General features: G+C 41.3%; 2 protein-coding genes across 16 annotated transcripts in view; one reads left to right on the top strand and one right to left on the bottom strand.

Moving 5' to 3' along the window:
* Positions 1 to 19: 19 nt before the first annotated feature.
* Positions 20 to 15,823, bottom strand: pusl1 (pseudouridine synthase like 1). 7 transcript variants are annotated; one of them, XM_047582751.1, is made up of 10 exons: positions 15,750 to 15,808; positions 15,394 to 15,493; positions 15,188 to 15,266; positions 15,049 to 15,109; positions 13,817 to 14,004; positions 8,825 to 8,974; positions 6,054 to 6,224; positions 2,732 to 2,786; positions 1,312 to 1,474; positions 20 to 170 (listed from the first exon to the last, which is right to left on the bottom strand). In XM_047582751.1, the coding sequence occupies exons 3-10, from the start codon at positions 15,241 to 15,243 to the stop codon at positions 106 to 108; spliced, it is 909 nt and encodes a 302-aa protein (XP_047438707.1). In that variant the 5' UTR covers positions 15,244 to 15,266; positions 15,394 to 15,493; positions 15,750 to 15,808; the 3' UTR covers positions 20 to 105. The 7 variants fall into 7 exon arrangements, with proteins under 7 accessions (XP_047438707.1, XP_047438706.1, XP_047438708.1 ...); XM_047582750.1 differs by having other exon boundaries at positions 15,188 to 15,263; positions 15,750 to 15,806; XM_047582752.1 differs by lacking the exon at positions 15,394 to 15,493 and having other exon boundaries at positions 15,750 to 15,823.
* An 823-nt stretch (positions 15,824 to 16,646) lies between these two features.
* Positions 16,647 to 20,576, top strand: part of LOC125006599 (arf-GAP with coiled-coil, ANK repeat and PH domain-containing protein 3-like) — a 57,786-nt gene continuing 53,856 nt past the window's right edge. For 4 of the 9 annotated variants that reach the window (XM_047582791.1, XM_047582789.1, XM_047582784.1 and 1 more), the window contains exon 1: positions 16,648 to 16,942. In XM_047582791.1, the coding sequence (XP_047438747.1) occupies positions 16,896 to 16,942 (47 nt within the window). In that variant the 5' untranslated portion in view covers positions 16,648 to 16,895. Of the gene's footprint in view, positions 16,943 to 20,576 lie in introns of all 9 variants that reach the window. The other 5 variants (XM_047582790.1, XM_047582783.1, XM_047582788.1 and 2 more) reach the window with 3 other exon arrangements.

The raw sequence follows: 20,576 nt of genomic DNA, 5'->3' as shown, positions 1-20,576 counted from the left end.
ACGTGAAAACGAGGTCATGTTTAAACAAAAAAAAGAACTTTATTAGAATCATTTCACACAGTCGTTTGGAAACATATCAACATGAATGGACTTATTCAAGTGACATTAGCCTTCTGAGTTCCTGGTGGAGGAAAGCTGCTCCTCTGACAGTTGTGGTGAAAACTGTAGGTCTGTAGGAAGCAGAAACAAAGAGCGTAGTCAGAGCTGTCCTGGTACAGCGTGACATCCTTAAAAAAAAGATGAAGATTTAAGACGACAGCTGCCCAATGATTCACAGATTCAAGCTCAGACGTTACCTTATGTCAGGAACACTGTCCCACACTCCTTACACAGCAAAAGTCTAATCAAAAGTGTCTGTGGGATGATCCACAGAGGCCCCTCCCCTCAACCCATAGGACCCAAAGACCCCCACTAATTATGTCCCGGTTCTACCACAGGACAGGGTGAAGAGTGCGTAAAGGCTGTTTCACTCTGGTCAACTCAACTTCAAATATCTAAGAAGAGTAATGTTCCCTTCCCATGAAAACAGAGATTATTTGCTTCTTTGACTTCTTACCAGCAACATTAACGCTTTGTCATGTGACCCACAGGGAGACATGACATGGATGATTTTAACTTTAATACTTTCAACTTTAGTATTAGACTTACTTTGTGTGTTACTTTAATAAGTAATTATTGTGATAATAATAAAGAATTAACATAATAAAGCAATGTGACCACAGACACCAACTTCAAAACAATGAAAATACATAAATACTGCATGCAATGTCTGCTTTGATCAGTGGGCCGCACTCGCCTTTGTGTTACCTGATTCTGCAATAGATTCAGTGATTTAACAAACATTTATTTATATGGGGGAAAAAAAAAATCAAGACAGCCACTTTAACTATGATCGTGTTTGTTATAGCAATGCAACATGAAAGCCTGAACACATTCAGGTTACAGTTATATAGTGGATACAAGTTTAAAGTGCAGTGACTGTCAGATTCAGTTTGAGAGTTTTTACATTTAAACCAGAGGAAAAGTGCACGAACAATCAGCACGTTTATACAAAGTCCCCTATTTTAAGTTCACTTGGGAAGTGATTATGATCGTAATGGTCGTGGTGTTATAGCTGATCGAGGTTCATAATAATGTGATACAGTTTGATAATATCACCGCTAGTATAGTGCACTGAGTAAACAAGGGTGCCACTGTTAACTATGCTAACACACTGACTCAAAATGTTTTCCCAGAAGTAACCGATGAGCTAAATTCTACTTCCTCTCAGTCCTCACAATTAAAGCTGGTTCTTATTCAGTCCTCACTCACCCGTCTCGTTGTAGTCCACCCTGGTGAGGAAGAGGCCGAAGGGTGGAGCAGTCAGGCCCTGTGGATAGGCCAGACTGTCCCGAGCCTCCAATACTTCTTTGAACTGAGGCACAGACAGTCGCCCCTGTCCCACTGCCACTATGGCCCCCGTCATCCTCCGCACCTGGGGGGGCCAGAGCAACGACGTTTCACTCTTATGCTTACTGGAAATATCACACAAACTTATGCAATCATTTACAATGCTTTATTATCTGTTTATCTGTTCTATAGACCACTTCACGGTTTGTAAACAATGTGACATTTTTTTTTCGGGGGCGGGGCTTAACTGGATGCAAAACACCTCAAACACTATGGCATATATATATATAGCATACACATTGTAAACAATGTGACATTTTTTTTCGGGGGCGGGGCTTAACTGGATGCAAAACACCTCAAACACTATAGCATACATATATAGCATACACATTGTAAACAATGGTTTGCATATTTTAATGGACTGTTCGGGCAAGAACGGACGAGGAAAACGTATATTTTAGAGAATATACTAATACACTCACTCTCCGGGACCGTGGGTGTTATTTCAGAAAGTTGACATATACCAACACTACACCTGGAAGGAGGATTTGACCAAAGGAGGACACAGAGGGGACAAAGTCTGGTCTGTCTTTACCAAGTGAAGCCTCTCCAACAAAGACATTACAAGTAGTAAGTGGAGCCACTGTGGAGAGTAAACTAGTAAACGCAACTTTAGCTTGGACGCCCCTGAAAAACGCAGCTAACGTTGCGTTAGCTCGCGGTTAGCATTAGCATTAACATATAGCAAGAATCCCCCAAATAATACTGACTAACTTAACGTAATTTCAGTCACAATTTCAATTTATTCTAACCTATAACCCATTGTCTCACCCCAATTGTTTATTTTAATCGCCAAAGCCAAACCAAAGTTGTTTACAACTGGCAGTGGCTGGTATGTGATAAAACTTGATTTTTTTGGTTTTGGCCCCTTAAAATAGAGCAAAACGACATTTTCATGGTTGAAAGTCACAGTGTTCGCATTGTGTAACATTGTGAGTCACTATGCCACAAGGCCATGATGGGGTCTATTTATCCATGGGATTTTTAAGTTATTTATTGGATTTTTGTTACTGATTTTATTTATCTTAATCAGCACTGATTTTATGGTCGATCATAATGTGCCCACGCAGTTATTGTTTCCTTGGCTTGTTTGCTTAATTAACTGTGTGTGGGATGCATGTGGAAAAGCTGCAAATGAATTGCCCTGTTTGTGATAATCAAAGTAATCTGAATCTGAATCTGAAGGCGCAGGTTTCCATCAACGCCACCAGATGGCGCTGCTCACACACAATGGACACAATGACACCTACAGTACATTTTAAAGAGATCACAAGGAACAAACCTGCTTATAGAGAAAAGATCTGCTGGTAAACGTCAGCTCCAACATTGGTACGTCTCTGGAAAATAAAAGAAATCAAGCGTTATCTCTTTATGGAACGGACGGAAGTCTTTAAGGCACATTGGAATTACATTAATAACAGCTCTACGTGAGGGCAGATCAACTTATTTCATGAAACATAACAAATTTAATTATTCTTTGACATCTCTTCTGTGTAAGCGTCCCTCCTTTATCTCTCCTTTGTTACACATTTCAATGCTCTCTCCGTCTGTGTGGACAGAGCTGGAGGCAGATGTGACTTTCATGCCAGACATCAGATAGAGCCGGGGTACTCTCCTCGTGCACAGATCTACTTAAATGTCACACACTGAACGCTGCAGCTGCAGGATTATGTATAAGGCCACACAAAGAATTTTGACCTGCAGTGTATTTTCACTATGTTTATTAATTCAGCATTTAAGTCATAGCTGACTTCTTATTTTGGGGAGGAAAGAGTGAAGTGAGGACAAGTGGAGAATTAGGTCAAATGCAAATTTGACACAGTGCTCGCTGTCTGATTATATTTAACATTTAGAGTAAGAAATGCAGAGGCAGATTTATAAGGCAAGAGTGTCAGCAGAAGAGGACTGTGTCCAGATGTGAATAAGGCACTGACTTAACAAACAGACACAGGTGTAAACCTTAAAGTTTGACACACTGTTTCCTAAGAGACTCCGGTCTCGGCCTGAACCTAAACTGATCAAGTATCTGTGGAATAATCCACAGAGGCCCCATCCCCTTAACATCATAGGACCCAAAGGCCTCCACTACCAACATCCTGTTTCCAGACACCACAGGACACCCTGAGAAAACCCATGTTCATTCACTAATGAGCCACATCTATTTTGGAGACACGAGGGAGCCATACATAATATTAACGTGGTCATAATGTTATGCCAAACTTTGTGATATTGCACTGAAACAGCAAGAAATTGCGTGTAAGTTCATCGCAGGCTCAGTCATCATTGTATTATCTTATTTGGAGATGGTGACCGAACGAGTATTTATTCAAATTAAAATCTTGGAGAGTGTATTGTCATGGCAGCAGCTGTCTGAGGTTGCACGCTTCACGTTAAAAGCTAACACGGGCGTGATTCCAACAAATACATGCAGTTATTAGCCAAACCACTGTATAAATACGTCACTACAGGATACGATAAAGCATCCGATTTCCATAACAATCTGTCTAATAGCTGTTGAGGTGTTTATAACAGAAATTTCAACCTCATGGAGACACGAGAGAAAATGTCAGTGGCTCAGCAAAGACGTCCTCTAGGATCCGTGGCCACTGGATTCAAGATACAGACGTGGCTTAAATTAACAGGAAACAAGCAGAAAATAATGCCAAGATGCAGCTACAGAAAGAAAGACAGACAGTCGGTGCTATTTTAATCTTATTTCCTACTACAAAGTATTTACAGTACATAGTAGGACTCATGCCACCCAGACAGACAATTCATTCCTACTCAATGACTTCTCCTAGTCACCAGATTAGTTTAATAATAAATACAAACCCAACGTGAACACGTTTTGACAGTATGGCCCCAACAAATCTCTTTGAATGAAACATAGATAAACTATTGGGACAATAAAAATGTCTTCTGTGTCAAACGGAGTCCAAAGAACTCAGCCTCACAAACCACATCTCCCTGTTTTAGGATCAAAAATTTAGTTCAACCTTTGGCTTCTTGATAATTCATGCCTCTGCTACTTCCCGTTTTAACTCTGTTACTTATAATAGTGACACTCATCAAATAGTAAACACACGGCTACGCTGCAGGCTTTCGGTCGGACTAATGTTGAAACACACCGAGTCGTCTGTGGGAATTCTGTCGAGTAAAAAAAAAACAAAAAAAGGGTCACAGGTACAGTCACAGATCTGTGACCCTGGTGCTGACAGCATGCGAGTGCACCACATGTGTTGGGGTTCCTGGAGCTGTGTGACATTTGGGAGCTGCTAACAGTCTGTACATGTCCATATTGTGCACCATATTTTCAGGGCAAATAATTAATGTCCATGAAAGTGGTATTTGGCATGAACGTGTAATCTCCCATAGCCCACATGGCCCCTCTCTGCCTCTCATTCTCTGTCTCCACTCTGAATTATGATGAATCCTCAACATCTAAAGTACGTTAACCTGCTTGACATATAATAGCATCTCAGTCAGTTTCCTATTTCCTCATATTATATTACACATTATTACAGATTTTGTTGTTTTAAATTGCTTTATTAGATATAATTCTATTAGAATAAGTTCAGTTGATATGCAGATTTTAGCTAGCCTCTGTGCTAAGCTACTGCAGCTCCAGCTACATATTTACATATTTTCTCATCTTCCTCTCCTCAAAAACATTTTCCAAAATATCAAATCAGCACCTTAAAGAACCAACGAATGAGTTGTGAACACATCATTTACATCATCCACTTTATGTTAATAATGGCAGCTCTGTCCCTGTTGCTGTCACACAGTTGAACAAGCTCTAGAAATATTAAGTTTTAGATTTTATCACAGCTTATTCTTCTTCATTTAAACCCCTTGTCCTCATTCATGGACACTTTAGTGGTAGCAAAGGGTCAATGCAGTAGTCGGTGTAAAACATGATGGCGGATTCATTCTACAGACGATTGCAAGACAAAAGTTGATGAGGTAGAAAACATTTTAGTTTTCTTGGTTGTAACTTATTTATTTATTCTTATTAATGTTTCTAGTTCGTTATGACGCGCAAACTTAACAAATTTTATCAATAGCAACGAGCTACAACGTAACTAATTAGCAGGTACTCGTTTGAGGACATTGGGACTTCATCGTTCTGTCTTTGCTCAGCCGTGTTCAGGTATTAAAATTAACAGTTTTATATTTTCTCACACATTTGGTGACTTTATTATAATATAAATAACAAAATAATCCTAGTGTCCCCATATGAGGACATGCTTTTTTGTTTTGTTTTTTCAAAAACTACTACTTCCTGTTCAAAGATGATGCTTAATGTTTTATATATCTTAGGTCCTACTGATCCCAAATACGATGGAGAAATTAAAAACGCAGACCACATAAAAGCTCAGGAGGTTAAACTTCTTTTATCACAGCTGTTCCTTTACGTATTTTATTCACCTTTTTATATACTTATTAGTGGAGCCTATACTTGTAATATTTTTTTGTACTCCACCAACTCCTGAGGGAGGTGTTTTTTGTCCCCAAAGTATTCAGTCACTGCATTGAAATACAAATTGTTCATGTTCATGGTGCTGGTTGCCAATGTGACCTGAATATATACTGTAGTCTACCTGTGGAAGTGTGCACTTGCGAAGGAGTTTCCCGGTTTTACGGAGACGACGTCCATAGTCTTCACCGGGTCTTTAAAAGGCATGTCGGAGCTGACTGCCCTGAAGGTGCTGAAGTCATGAGTCCCAACCAGCAGATCTGCAGCCTCGTGCATGGATTTCACATCCAGCTCCCTGATGACACAGATTTTTTTTTTTTAATAAGAATCAATAAAAACTGTATATTTCTTGTTAAAAAAAAGGAAAATTATGAACAAACTTCCAAAATCAGCACCCTGAGCCAAAAGTGACCTGCCTGGCAGAAGGTCACGCATTTAATGTGATGTGTGCTCCCAAGATTCAGGTTTCAAAAGAGAATTATTCATCGTCAGACTTACATAATCTGAAAAATCTTGACGTACATTCCACGTGAGAGAGCAAAGCGTGGGCCCTGCTACTGTCACTGTCACGTAAATATGATCTGAGAGAGAGAGGTGGTGGGGAAATGATAGACTACACCGAGTGACTCACTCATTTTGGTGCAACTAACTCTTGCACCAATTTAAAATTTTGAATCTGAACGCCCTTTTATTTAATTCCTGTATTAGGTTTTTATTTCCCCTTCCCATGTAGATGCAACTGCCAGAAACATAAACATACCTACATAACGTAGCTAAACATAGCTAAATTATTTAAACATTGCTAAATTATTGACAGTTCCAGGATTTAACTTTAAACATAGCTAAATGTCGTAGGGACCCAGGTCATTTTGGCGTCAGTAGTTGGCCGATAGGAGTGATGTGCACTGTTAGCTTCTCTGCTGCTAATATTTCACCCCGGGGACTGAACAGGCTCTCGACCTGACAGAATCAGCGTGTAATATGCAGCCTCGTGATTTGCTCATTAGCGATAGGGGGCGGAGCCTACTGCGTACAGGAGGCTTAGATTGACAGGTCTCGGCTAGTGTGGCGCTCTATATGAAACAGTGTATCACTGACTGAAAGATAACATCTTCTTCCTCCATTTATCCTTTTACTAAAATATGTTGGATTCCTGTTAATGTGTATTTAAAGAAATTTAAGACATTGTGTAATTCAGGGGAGTCAAACAAGCTAAAGCTTGAGGGCTGCATACCCCCCAATTTGATATCGGTAACAGAATATGATATTAACCAGACTAAAGAAGTACAAGTATGCTATAAAAGTGTTTATATTTGTACATTTCTTAAGAAAAAGTGTAATTTCTGAATAGTTCTAGGTCAGTTTTCTGTCATGGCCACAGCTTTTACGAACAGCAGTTGATTTCTTCAATGTAATTTTTGCTCTTGATGAATTCATCCCGTGGGCCAGATGGCCTGCAAGCCATATGTTTGACACCTGTGGTGTTATTCATAGCACAAACCAGGAAGGATTAAGAAAATATTTGTTTCTTGCCACTGACTGTCATGCATATTTTATCCCAAAATAAAGGTGTGGGGCGGGGGCTCGGGTGGCCGGTGATGGGCAGATGATTTGTTCAATCAGCAGCCAAGAATTTTTTGAGCGTTTTCCCAGGCTTGGTGCGACAAACCATCTGGTGACTCAGGCTAATACGCATCAACCTGAGATGACGAATGCGGCAGATATTAGAGCTGCTGAACATTAGTGTGTTAAAGCGATAAAGATAAACCAAGCAAATGCGGTAGAGAAGAAAACGCTGCTTTAATGTAACATTTTGTCCCTGTTTAATTAAAGTTCTCATTTTGTATTTTACATTTTTGTCAAAACAATTAACTGAAGCATTTCTCTGCGTTAGTTACACAAAACAAGTGACTCAAAATAATTTAGTCTTTTCTGACACTAAAGAACATTTTTTCCTCTTTTTCTAAGTTTAAAACCCCGACATTAATTTATTCTTAGAAATCTGCGAATAGACTGCTTAAATTATGCAATCAGTCTTTTGGTAATTTCTAAAAAACCCGGCAGCAGCAGCGTGATCTGAATTTCAACATTAAAGCATCAGCAATCATGAAAAAGTAAAATAATCTCTCCGCTCTTCTTTTTTTGCAGTGGGATGGTGAGATGGGAGGAAGATCAAACAGAGAGAGAGAGAGACGCTGCTGAGGCAGAGACGCTCAGGGGCGGAAAAGAGATGAACGCCAAACATGAGAGAGAGGATAACGAAGAAGCGGAGGCGCCACAGAGAGAGAGACAAACTAGGGAGGGAAGGAGAATGGAAAGAGATGGTGAGAAAAATAAACACGGCGGAGACGAGGAGAAAGGAAGGGAGAGGAAAGGTAGAGCAGGAAAAAAAAAAAAAACAGGCAGGGTAAAATGCGTGGGTGTTGTTCTGCATGTGTATAAGCCCGCAGCTTATCTTGCCCTACTTTTGCCCAAAAAGAAAAAAAAAAAGCAGACAAATGCTCAAACATACACTCTCTGAAACGTACCTCCCTTCAATCATAGCTGAAAGGCCGTTTCATTCATTTCCCTCCTTTTAAAACGCGTCCACCCGTCTCTTCTCTCTCCCTCCCTCCCTCCTCCTCCTCCTCCTTTCTTTGTTTGTTCTTGGGATGTCAGCTCAGATAAAACACTTCCTCCCAAATCTGCGGTTTTCGGCGTGGCGCAATGTGGATTATTCATGTGTTTAATGTGGTCTTGTTTCTGCTTGACATGAGCTTACCGAGACGCCCCGCGTTTGTTCATGTGTGGCTTTCGGCCCGAGCTTTCATGTGAGGGAAGGAGGATAAACGGATGGATGAATGAATGAGTGAGTGAGTGAAGGGGAGGGCTGGCGTATGAACTGGGATGACTCACGTGTTGGGGAGGCTCCAGCACAGATAGCTGTCCGGGAGGGGAAGCATGGAGCTTCTGCCGAACCCCAGCGCCAGCCTGTAGACGTAGGTTCGCGACTGGGCACGGAAACGGGCGCTGAAGTCGTTTGGAACACGGCGCGCGTGGGTGATCCTGGAAAAGGAAGCGAAAGAGAAAGAGTTGGGAGTTAAAGCCACGAGCCCGAAAAAGCTGGAAACTCGCGGTCTGGAGCAACAACAGGGAGTAATTTCTAATTTATAGTGCTCATTAATACAACATGCAGCACATGTTCGACCACAGAGTCTCCTGTTACATTACCCTGGTTATTTAAATAGCTCAAAAGTAAACATTTAAGCTCAGCTCCACATAAAAAAACATGTTTTGGTCGACGTTCACACGCTTCACTGGACAGAAAAGATGTTTGTGCACAAAAAGTGTTTTAAAATTTATCTGCTCACAGTGGATTTGTGACCTCGTACACGAGCACGATGTTGAAACCTGAAGCCTGCGATGCTCAGTCACTGAAACTGTGCAGTGATATATAAAGATATGGTTCAGATAACAGGTCTTCAACCCCTAGTGGCCTGCAGAGGTACTGCAGGGGGGGGGGGCTGTAAAACCTTTGGTTGATTAGACATTTTTTATATATATATATTTTTTATTTTCCCCTACAAATTTAAATTTCTTTAAATACACATTAACATGAATCCAACATATTTTAGTAAGGCACAATATATAATGTATATTTTACAGCAGTTGCATACCCACCCTACTGTTGTGCATATTTGAAATAAGAAAATTAATATTTGAACCTGTATATAATTTGAATAGCTTAATTGTGAATGCAAAAATGATAATAATGATATATATTTATGAATAGCACTAGACCAAGTTTAATATAGATCACATATAGTAGGTAGGGGGTCCCTACTTAATCTCTCCATCAGTTTGACCCCTGACTTAGATCCTGAATTTGCCAGGAAGGCGTGAGACGTATAGTAGAAGCCATTTCAAGAATTACTAACCCAATCAAGAGGGTTTATTATGGAATCACATCAGACAGAAACTATTTTTCAAAGCAGAGTATTTTTATGCATCTCAGAACGAGCCTGGAGGGGGACTTTAGACACTCAGTGTCCGGTGGATGATCTTTTGTTTCTTACGTCCCCAAACACAGTTGGAGTTAATACTCTCATTTGTACTGCCAGCAAGAAAAACTGTGTATAACTCATTGTCCAAAATGCCAACATTGCAGCTTTTTTTTTGTACAAAGGCACAGTCTCTGTCAGAGATTCCTAAAAGGGCAGCCAAGAGCCCTGAAAAGCAGAGCTTATGGTAACACAGTTAGCCCCACAACAGACTCCCAGGCCGAGGCTCTTTGATGTGATTCCAGATTCCGGATAACACGGGCCACTTCCTGTGTATCTGTGCACAGAGGCAGGGATGGAGGCAATAACTCTAATGCATTCTTATTGATTCATGACACTGTGTGAGACGTCGGAGCAGAATGAAGGAGGACATTTCTGGTAAAAGCTCCGCGCTTTAATCGACCGCCGGCAAACAGTGAACCAAACTGTGCCGATGTAATAAAACATCAAAGACCTAAAGGCAACGAGAACAAAAGGAGCTTTAAATATTTTTGGCTTTTTTGATTTTTTTTATGGTTTCAGGCAACTAATAATAAGATAATTGAAAGAAAGTGATTGAAGGAGAAGTCCAGCTGCCAGTAGATGTGTGACGCTACAGTAATTATTGAAAATGTTTGAGTCTGTGCATGTCTGAGAATGTACCAGACTGCAAGATCCTATCTATCTATCTATCTATCTATCTATCTATCTATCTATCTATCTATCTATCTATCTATCTATCTATCTGTAATGTGTTACTACACAGCACAGATCGCTCCTTCTAGGCTTCACTCCAACATCAGAGTCAGTTATGAGCTCGGCTACTGCGTTTGCAACGAAATTAAATCAAATGTAGCAGTGCTAACATTAGCCTGCTAACCTGCCCCAAGGTACCGTTGATATTTTGATGTTTAACAGATGCTACGCTCACCAGATTCACCAATTCAGATGCTGTATTGGAATGTTAGCATTTGCCTTTTTGCACTAAATGCAGAGTACATTTAAGTCGGATTGCATTCATTTTGCATTAATTTCTGACGTGATTATAACACTAGCTGCAGTGTTATCACTCTGAGGTTGTTATAAAGGTCTGTATCAAATCTTAAATTAGTCCATTCTGTATTTGATAACATGTTTAAGTCTCAGCCTGACAACACGAGAAGCACGGCTAAAAAAAGCTAAATTAAAGCTGCGTTGACACTTAATGATAAACTAAACATGCTTAATATTACAGTAAGGCCACATAAATTGAAAATATATATTCACTTCCCTGCCATTAATCGAACTCCCAAAGAGGATAAGAAGGAAGTGTAATGATACATGAAATAATGATGATATGTTATCTTTAAAAATGATTAAAAAACAAAACTTGTCACTGTGCTTAATGTAAACTAAAAGAGTCAGATGCAGCAGTATAGTCGTGAGTGCACAAAACACACCCTACGGTGTCGTCCACACGTTTGTGCCTGCACACAGAGTATGAATTCAGTGCAGTCATGCGTGTGTCTGGTGATAGAATAAAAAAAAAAAAGGCAAGTGGTGAAGGTGGTGGTGGCATGTAAGCATGCCGGAGTTTAAGGAACAATGGAGATCATGTACACACATGTTTGTGCATGTGGTGTCTGTGCACGGTCTAGAGAAACTAGGTTACGTTTCCAGGGGAGGAGACTGGGTGTGACACGTGGCAGAGGAACCCCTCGCGTCTGCTTTCAGCCGCTGCTCAGATGCGAAGTGACAGCGTTCACCCGGCCTCCAAACCACACACCCATAAAATTTTCATAGGCGGCGCGCGAAGCACGGCCTCACACATTTGGGAACTGGAGCATTGTTTGGCACGGCGTCGTTTTGCTGTTCGGCAGTTTCCTCTTATGGGAAAGGAGCCGTTCGGTTTAGGCTAATTGGGGCCCGTTTTCACAGCGCCACAGAAGAGGAGACATTTTTTACAGTGTGCAGTCTATGTTTAAATCTTGCCTTGGCTCGTTGTCTCCGGGGGGCAGCAGACCAAAGCTACGAGCCAGGAGACATATTGCGATTGTTGCAAAAGAAAATCCTCTTGATTACAACTTTCCTCTGTGACGGATGTGAAAAGATAGTTCGGGATGCCAGATCTGACAATCTGAAAAGATCAAGAATAAAAAAAAAAAAAAAAGTGACGTTTGTGCATAAAACACTGCTGATGGTTGAATATTTCAGCAGCCTCTGTGTAAAGCAGTTAAGAGGCGATAGATATTGGTGTTTTGTGAAGGGCGCATAGATGAGTGTGTGTGTATTAATAGATGCTATAGAGCAAAAAGGAGATCAGGGATAATCCTTTCTAACGTACTCTCTGCAGGTTTTGGGGATTAGCGGGATGCTGGGAGCTTCCCTTTCCCCCCCTCCTCTCTCTTTTCTGTGCGTTTCCCCAAATGGCTTGTTCTGTTTCACACTCACACATTTGTCTTTCGGCACCTTCTCTCACTGACACCGACTCCCTCCATCCCTCGCCATCTCCACCTCCATCTATCCATGTTTCTCGAATTCGCTTTTTGTTTCTTTTCTCTCTTTTCTGCTGCTGACTAAATCAACACGCACGTGACAGCAGCTTTGACCAATGTAGTTAAACGGCTCTGAATGATGCATATGTGTAACAAAGGGATTACGAACGGGGGGAGACGGGGACAGGACAGAGAGGAGGTCAAATCCTCTATCTGAAGATGCACGTTTTCCTTTAAACACTCAACAGGTGAACTTTTGGCATTTCCTCAATGATATGCGTCGTGCTGTTTAGGCCACCTGTTGGAGCACATGCTAACCTTAGTCATGATTTTTGCGTTGTGATTTATTCAAAAAGAACATGTCCTCAGGAGGCGCCTTCAATAAATGTATGCATGCATGTTATTTTATTGCCTGTGGCCTCGGGGTTCTTTACATCGCAGCTCCCTTGTGATTTGGCTGCAATGAGAAATTCCATTTCACACCGTTTTATGAATGAGATCCGACACTGTTGTTGCATTGTACATCGTCCATATGGTGGTATGGAAGAAACACTTCATCACGGCGCGTAACTCGAGCTATTGTTTTATGTCTTCTGTGTGAATGAATTTCTGTCAGGTATTTCTAATGAATGTCATACAGATCAATATAGATAAATCACAATTGAAACTTAAAGTGCCTAAACTCTGGCAGAGAAACTGACAGCGAGCTTTCAGACGCAAATACTTTTTAACTCATCACAATTTGTGTTTCAGCACATTCGATCTGAAATAAAAAGACGGATGCAACATTTAATCGCCAGGTGTGTGAGTATAACACATAGTGTCCAAATTGCCAGGGTTCAAAAAGTAATTAAACAGTTACTCACAGCTATTTAGGTATTTAACCTGCTGAGACCCTGCGTCCTCATATGGGGACGTTAAATTTTAGGTTTTATTGCAGCTTTTTCTGCATCATTTAAACCCACTGTCCTCATTAGTGGACACTTTAGTCTGCCATCTAGTGGTAGCAAAGGATAAGTATTCAGGTACACATTTGAGGACAGCCACGTTTACGTATTAAAATAAACAGTTTTATAATTTATCACACATTGGTGATTTTATTATAATTTAAATGATGAAATAATCCCAGTGTCCACATATGAGGACATTAGGCTAAAATAGAAGGTTATATACACTTGGATGGATCACAGTTTGACGAGAAAGATAAGAGAATTTAGAAATTCAAGTGCATGTTGAAGAGAAAAGTGCTTTAATTTTAACAGAGCAACCTTTACACATGAACTTAAAATAGGAAAAAATATTTGTGGTTTCTGAAGATTTTCAGATTATTGTGGCAGGAGAACGTAGACGGCCCTCTCGGCTCTACCCATTGAACATTTTGGATTATGTCTCACCTGACGTGCTCCGTCATTAGATGGTCATTGAGAGCCTTAACGAGGATGTCTTCAGTAAATGGCACCTTGTCGTCTTTGCGCTGGAGGTCAAAGTGGGCCGTGTTGCAAAGAGCGTGGACGCCCGTGTCTGTCCTGCTGGAGATCCACAGACGCACCGGGTTGACCGGCTTCAGCCTCTGGATCGCATCCTGCACAAAGACAGAGACGGAGAGATAAAAAGTTTGGGGTGGACATTCTGTATAAAAAATTAAATATATATAATATATAATAAAAAACACTAACGATGCAGTATTAGGTGCTACTGAAAAGATATTAGGACTCTATGGCATTAAGACATGATCATTTTGTTTTTCAGTCCATCGTGTCACAAGGTTACCAACATGCTGAATAATGCACTGTAACAACTGAACACAGGTTGTCTACAGCAGTGATTTGTGTTGTCGTTTGTGTCTTAAGAAAAATATGTGCAATTTGGGCACATTGCTGTCTGCTGTTTAGTCTCAGTGAACTGTGTTCAGTCCACTTCTCTTTTTATAACAGTGGACAATTTAGGAATAGCAGTTATTTTCATTGAAAAAAAAAAATTACAAATTCAAGAGTCAGGTTTGACCCTTCGAAAAGCAGGCTGCTTTTGGCATAGTCATAAATAAAGTATTTATCTATCTATCTGTAGTGGCTATTTGTCCCAAACTAATAACAAAACAAAACAAAACAAAAAAACTACTTCGTAAACGAACCAAATTAAGATCAAACTGCCATTGGGGCACTCTGGGATTTAGATCATGCATGGATTGAGAGAAAAAAAGTGCAAAAAATGACAATTGGTGTGGTTTATTTAGGCAGGCAAAGAAAAAAAAAACATACATTAACACAAACATAATGCCTTCAAAATAAAAGCACTAACAAATAATCAAAATAAACAGAAATGCTAATGTATTTATAAACCTACTCATCTACGCTTGAAAAACAAAATAAAGCAAATGACTAATATTTAAACAAGATTTCAAAAGAATAACAAACTGCTCCAAGACTATCATCCCTTTCCCCGTTTTCATTTGTGTACCTAATGAACTGGCAAGTGCTTGTAGATAAGTGACACGGAGGAGAATAAACATATTCAGCCACTCACACGGACTCGGAGCAGATTACAGTATGTGATTGCATGATACAGGTCTCCAGACACTTATGTGTGTAATAACAAACGAAAAAACAACAACAACAAATAAACGTACCTCCAGGTGGTTCTGCACCCCGGTCTTGCCGACTTCATGTGGAGGGATTTTTATTACACCTCTGCAGAAATGATTAAATAATCTGGTAAGAATGTAAACAGCTAAATGGATTAAAATGCAACAATAGCCCGTAACCTACTTGTATTTGGTTCCAATGTACTGGAAGAAGATGAGGTAACGTGCACAGTTGTGCATGGTGTTGAACTTTCATGACACTGCTTCAAAAGAAAGACACGACTCAGTGAAGAATCATTTTTACGGGCCAAGCGTGGACAAAACTAACAAAGAACCCTTTACTTGACTGACGTTTTAACCTTTAAAGCGTGAGTAAAAACCTTGACAGACCTGACAGACCCAAGTCAGAACATGTTTGGTACTGCACTGCAGACAGACAGACAGGACCTTCACCTCCGTTTGTAGTCCGGAAGTAGAGCGGAGAGGAGCACTGTTGTGTTTATAAGATTAGTATTAATTCGATAAAATACTTTATTGACCGTATCGTGTCAAATACACGCGCCGTGACAGGTAGGGTGTCACAAATAAAAACCGCACGTGCATATATCCCTCTTCTATCTATCTCAGGGGACACGTTTGTCCGCGCGCACACAGTATAATTTATATGCTATCTGTTTAGATATGTTGAACACACGCATTAAAAGAAATACAAAAGAAAGAATTAAGCGGAGGCAAAAAAAAAATACCCTTAACGCCTGTGCGTCCCCTGCTGTACTCGACTCTCGTCGGTCGCTTTTTGATTGCGTCATAGTCAGCCGCAACATCTCCGTTCAACTCATCGAGACCAGAGACTTTACACAATGGTGAGACGGCTCAGCTGCAGGTGGATAAAGTCCGTCAACAGAAGCAACCGCCTCAACGTTAGTGGGGTGAAGGATGAAAACGAGTCAAGCAAGAAGGGTTAGAAATAAAAGAATAATCCAGACAATGGCGAAGATTTCTCTCTTTTCGTCTTTTATTTCTCTTCATCATGGATAAATACGCAGTCAAAACGATATAAAAATAAAAAAGAAATCTCTGATTTTCTCGAAATCAATATTACGTTCACTATGCTCAGCTCTTACATTTCTATTTTACATTTCTATTTTAATGTGTGGGGAAATTGAGGAAGTAGCCAACACTGGAGCTGAGATTATTGAGTTTTTCTATTTATTATAGTCAAAGTTTTGACATATATGTGTGTTATTATTGTTAGTAGTAGTAGTAGTAGTAGTAGATTTATTCTTGTATGAAACCTTGTACTTAAGCCTGGTTCCCCATACTCCACTACAGTTAAATAACCTAGTTCCTACATTAGGGATGAAAAAGCTACTAATCTAATTTAGTTCACATTAATACACTTTTGGAGACGAGCATCATAACCTTTATAAAAAGGTTTTTAGAAGAGACTTAAGATCACTGTAAACAATAACAAATAAGTAATAATAATAATATATTATGACTTGAATATGAAATTAATAAACTGTTTTACAGTGGCCCTAATCCTCTTCCAAGGGCGTACTAACGTGAAACGAGGAAGAAGTTCCCATTTCCCATGATTCCATGTGTTCCTGTGGGTTGTTACTCTGGGTTGTGTCTAGTCGCCGCTCTCCTTTCCCTCTTGAAGCTCCGCTGTGCAGCTACGCCTCTCGCCTGTCTGTCGGTGTAGTAGTAACTATAACCCGCCCGCCGCGCGCTCAGCTCGCATTTTGTGTCACGGTGCCACCGGGAGAGGTGCGACAGACTGCTGCGCGTCAAGGAATACCAGTCACCATCCGCACAGTTCAAGCGACATCCCGCCGCGGGCAATGACATTGGCAGACTGAAGTGGGAATACACGAGTAAACGCAAAAATGACGGTGGACTTTGAAGAATGTATAAAAGATTCACCCCGATTCAGGTAAGGCTGTTCCTCTCAGGCACATCACATCACAGCGGTGCGCAAAAAAAAATGGCACACCTTCTCTGACATGATTTTTTATTTATTTATTTATTTATTTATTTATATTTAGACGGGAAACAGCAGGCTTCCCTCATGCGCAATTTGAAGCGGCATCAACTGTGTGAATTAAAACATGTGGCGTTTAAAGCCTGATTCGCTCATGTGTTCAGCAGCGGGATGACGTTTGTCTGTCTGTCTGTCTGTCTTTTTCCCCCCCAATTCTTATTCATATTTTCAGTCATTGCTGAGATTTTATTTCACGTGTCAACATCTGGATGTTTATTAGCGCTTTTATTTGCTGGAAGACCATGAGTGGTTTATGTGCGTCGGTTTGATTTATTTTTTTTTTCTTAACGTGGGTTGTGAAATTAGTGCATGTGAGAGGAGGGACACACCGCCACGCACAGTGAGGATCCATTTTGCTTGAATCTAAAATGATTCATTTTTGGTCCTGGCATCAGGACTAAAATCAGTTCGTAGAATGGCATTCTTGTGTGTGTGTGTGTGTGTGTGTGTGCGCGTGTTGCAGCTTGACACATGGGTGCAGTCCATTCATTTGGCTGTAGAGAAAGGCCTGCGGTCACCCAGTGTGTCCCTGTGTGCACACTGTAGAGAAGATGTCCTTGCAGCAGAAGCAGAAGCAGCAGCGGCAGCAGTGTAACCCGCTGGAAAAGAGGCAGCAGGGAGAGGAGAGGAGTACTCGCTCTCTGCGGGATGGGAGCTTGTATCCTGGACAAAGATCCAGCTGTTTGGCGCCTCGCCTGCTCGCTGGAGGGTTGTAGCTTTACTAAGTCCACGTGCCAGTCTGGCTGCACTCCTGCCGGCCAGTTGGCAAAAATCCCACACCATGTAGGCCAGGCTCTACTTCAGTATTTAGACAAAGGCATGACATGTTTCTCCATGTCAGCGTCTGCTGCCTCTTTGCTCTCCGTCACATTGTTGCTTCCCTCTTCCTCTCGGCTTCTCATCTCATCACGTTTGCGCGATGTTGCCTACATCCACGGGCTGACAGGTTGTCGTTTGAGTGAGCAAACACAACGTAAAAGAAAGAGAGCGTGGCACCCAGAGACGGACGACCTGCCCCTTAAAATCCCCACGTTAATGATGATGGGCGGCAAAGACGAAAGGTCACGAAGAGACAAGAGAAGCGGGACGCGTTCAGACACTTCCCCTTTTTCCTCTCCGCGTTCACTTTAGCTTAGATTTACGATGAACGTCATGTGAAACATTCCACCACAGCTGAGGAAGCTGATGTTAATGTTTGAATGCATAGGAAACAAGTGATGTACAATACAATTATGATGAAGGAGGTTCTGATAAGGGCGTTTTACATACATATCATCAGGTGCTTTCATGATACTGTAAAGTCACTTTGAGCATATTTCAGACATGGTGACCTCTACACGGAGCAGGGGAGGTCTTATTGCTAGATGTCAGATGTCTGATTGTAGTTTGCAACCAGAGCCGAGTGTCATATTACGATATAGTGATGCAACCTGTAAGGACTACTGAAAAATCCAGGCAACATCATCCATGTGACAAAAACTGTCAAAGTGAAGACAGTGACAATGCTCTCCGAGGACACCGTGAACCATCGTGGGCGTGTGTGGCGCTCCTTTTAAATAGCTGCCTAATCCTAATAAAAACTGAACCCCGGCGTGTTTTTAAATGAGCGGTTCAGGTCTTTAGTCAGTGTTGAGCAGGTAATTACACACAGTCATTGTAGATTTTTCCATGGTACTGGATTGTGCTGTAATCCAGCCAAAGAGCAGAAATCCCGTCCTGTCTGCCTTCCCACACACACACACACAAAGCAAGTAAACAGACTCCCTGCTCTCTGCAGGTCTTAACCTGCACCGAGTCCTGTATTGTGTACGCGTGAATGGGTCAGCGTGAAAGAATTTTTAAAGGTTTACCTGCGGAGCTGTAACGCACACCGTTCAGTTCAACCTTTTCTCCGAGCCTGCTGCACTCGAAAGCACGTGACGACGCCTGAGCAGTGTGGACATGCCAGCGGGTCCTTGGTTTAAATGGGTGTAATCTGATTTGCATGAGACAACGCTTAGCTTGTTTGCGCTTTCACTTGGTTCACTGAGCAAAATTTTGTGTTTAAGGAAAGTTATGACACGATGTTGTGATAAGCCGTCGCAGTCGGAGCACGTTGCCAAACGAACACACGTGACCGCGTAACGTATTCGGATACTGGTTTTGATTTCTGTGAATCAAACTCCCCTGGAAACGGCTTTGTTTTGTACCAAGTCTTCACTGGTTATATAACTAGATCCTTTTTTTTTTTTTTTTACAGCTTAAATTTAGCCTTCTATTCATTGATTGCATATAGGTGGATATGGGTGGGCGTGAGCTGTTGCCTAGCAACACTTGATGTAAGAGAGCTGGGAGAAATAAGGACAGAAAATTTAAGAATGGAGGATGGAGTGGGCACTCTGAAAAGACATCGTCATTATTATTATTTAGAATTTTAACTCGAAGAGAATAATTTGATCGGGACGAGTATTTTCTCCTGTTGCCTTCCACTCACAAAGAAATCTGAGAAGGTTGAGAAGGTGTCTCTCTGAAACATTACTGAAAGTAATCAGTCACATAATTAGATTTCTTTCTGTAAAGTGGAGTTATTCTAAGTGTGGCTGTCGGTCTAGTGCCCGAGTCTCCTGCTGAAACCCGCTTAGAGGTAATATGGAGCCTACAGCTGTTGTGTCCGTCTCATATGTAAACCAATGAGAGCCGCCTGCACCTGTTTGCCTCCCGCTCTCAGTCTGATTCCTCCTGTCTTTCTCTGTGCCACCCCCGTGATGCATCATGAGGCGGTCCCGACAGGTTGAGTGAATGAGTCAGCAACGTTTAGAAAGTGTCGGGATGAGTGGACATGGCAGATGGACTTGTTCTTTTGCAAAAGCGTCGTGCGATTTCACTGCTTTCTGCTTTATAAGCTCCTCATGTAAAATACCCTACACAGTCTTCAGGTGAACACCGTATGCAGCCAGAAGTTAATTAATTAACTTATTCTGCTATCATATTTATTCTGATGGCACGTGTTTGGAGCGTCCTTTTTGTGCTCCACCTGTTTTGAATCTGCTCTGTGGCTGGTTGCTACGGTTACCTGCAGGAATAATAGGCGAGGGGTCACAACCCCATATTCTGTGAGGAAAAATACGTGGCGCGATTGTTTGTGCCGCTGTGCTGTTTTAGGTTCTCCATAGGTGTTGAGTTAACATCAGTGCTCGTCTTGTGTAATAAAATGAACGGTACATTATATGAGATTTCCCACATTGCCTTAAAAGCATATCTCCATTTATTGGCACATTAAAGTGTCCTGGTTTCTTTTAACTGGATTTTTGGTCCCTTACCTGCGTCATCGTCGCCACATCATCACTCGAGCATCACATTAGATCATGAAGTCCTATTGGTCTGCCTCCTGTGAAAGGTGTAAATAAGGGAAATTGTTGTACTTTTGGTAACAGGAACTTTCTTTCCCTCTGTTTTACTCAAGGGTAAAGAGAGAGACTCTTATCTGTTGTATTCCACAAGAAAACGCAGCGTCAGCCGCCAGTGGAGAGAGTGTAGCCATGTTACC

Source organism: Mugil cephalus, chromosome 4, assembly GCF_022458985.1.
Source record: "Mugil cephalus isolate CIBA_MC_2020 chromosome 4, CIBA_Mcephalus_1.1, whole genome shotgun sequence".
NCBI classification, from domain to species: Eukaryota; Metazoa; Chordata; class Actinopteri; order Mugiliformes; family Mugilidae; genus Mugil; species Mugil cephalus.
The sequence above is the reverse complement of the archived record's forward strand: the minus strand, read 5'-3'. Positions and strand labels throughout refer to the sequence as shown.

Bases quoted from the DNA above. Each gene is read 5' to 3' on its own strand.
- pusl1 (XM_047582752.1), bottom strand. From the start codon at position 15,243: ATGCACAACTGTGCACGTTACCTCATCTTCTTCCAGTACATTGGAACC. The intron at 14,005-15,048 runs GTACGTTTATTT...GTCTTTGTGCAG, and splicing joins GGGTGCAGAACCACCTGGAG to GATGCGATCCAGAGGCTGAA. The intron at 8,975-13,816 runs GTGAGACATAAT...TTCCTTTTCCAG, and splicing joins CTAATGACGGAGCACGTCAG to GATCACCCACGCGCGCCGTG.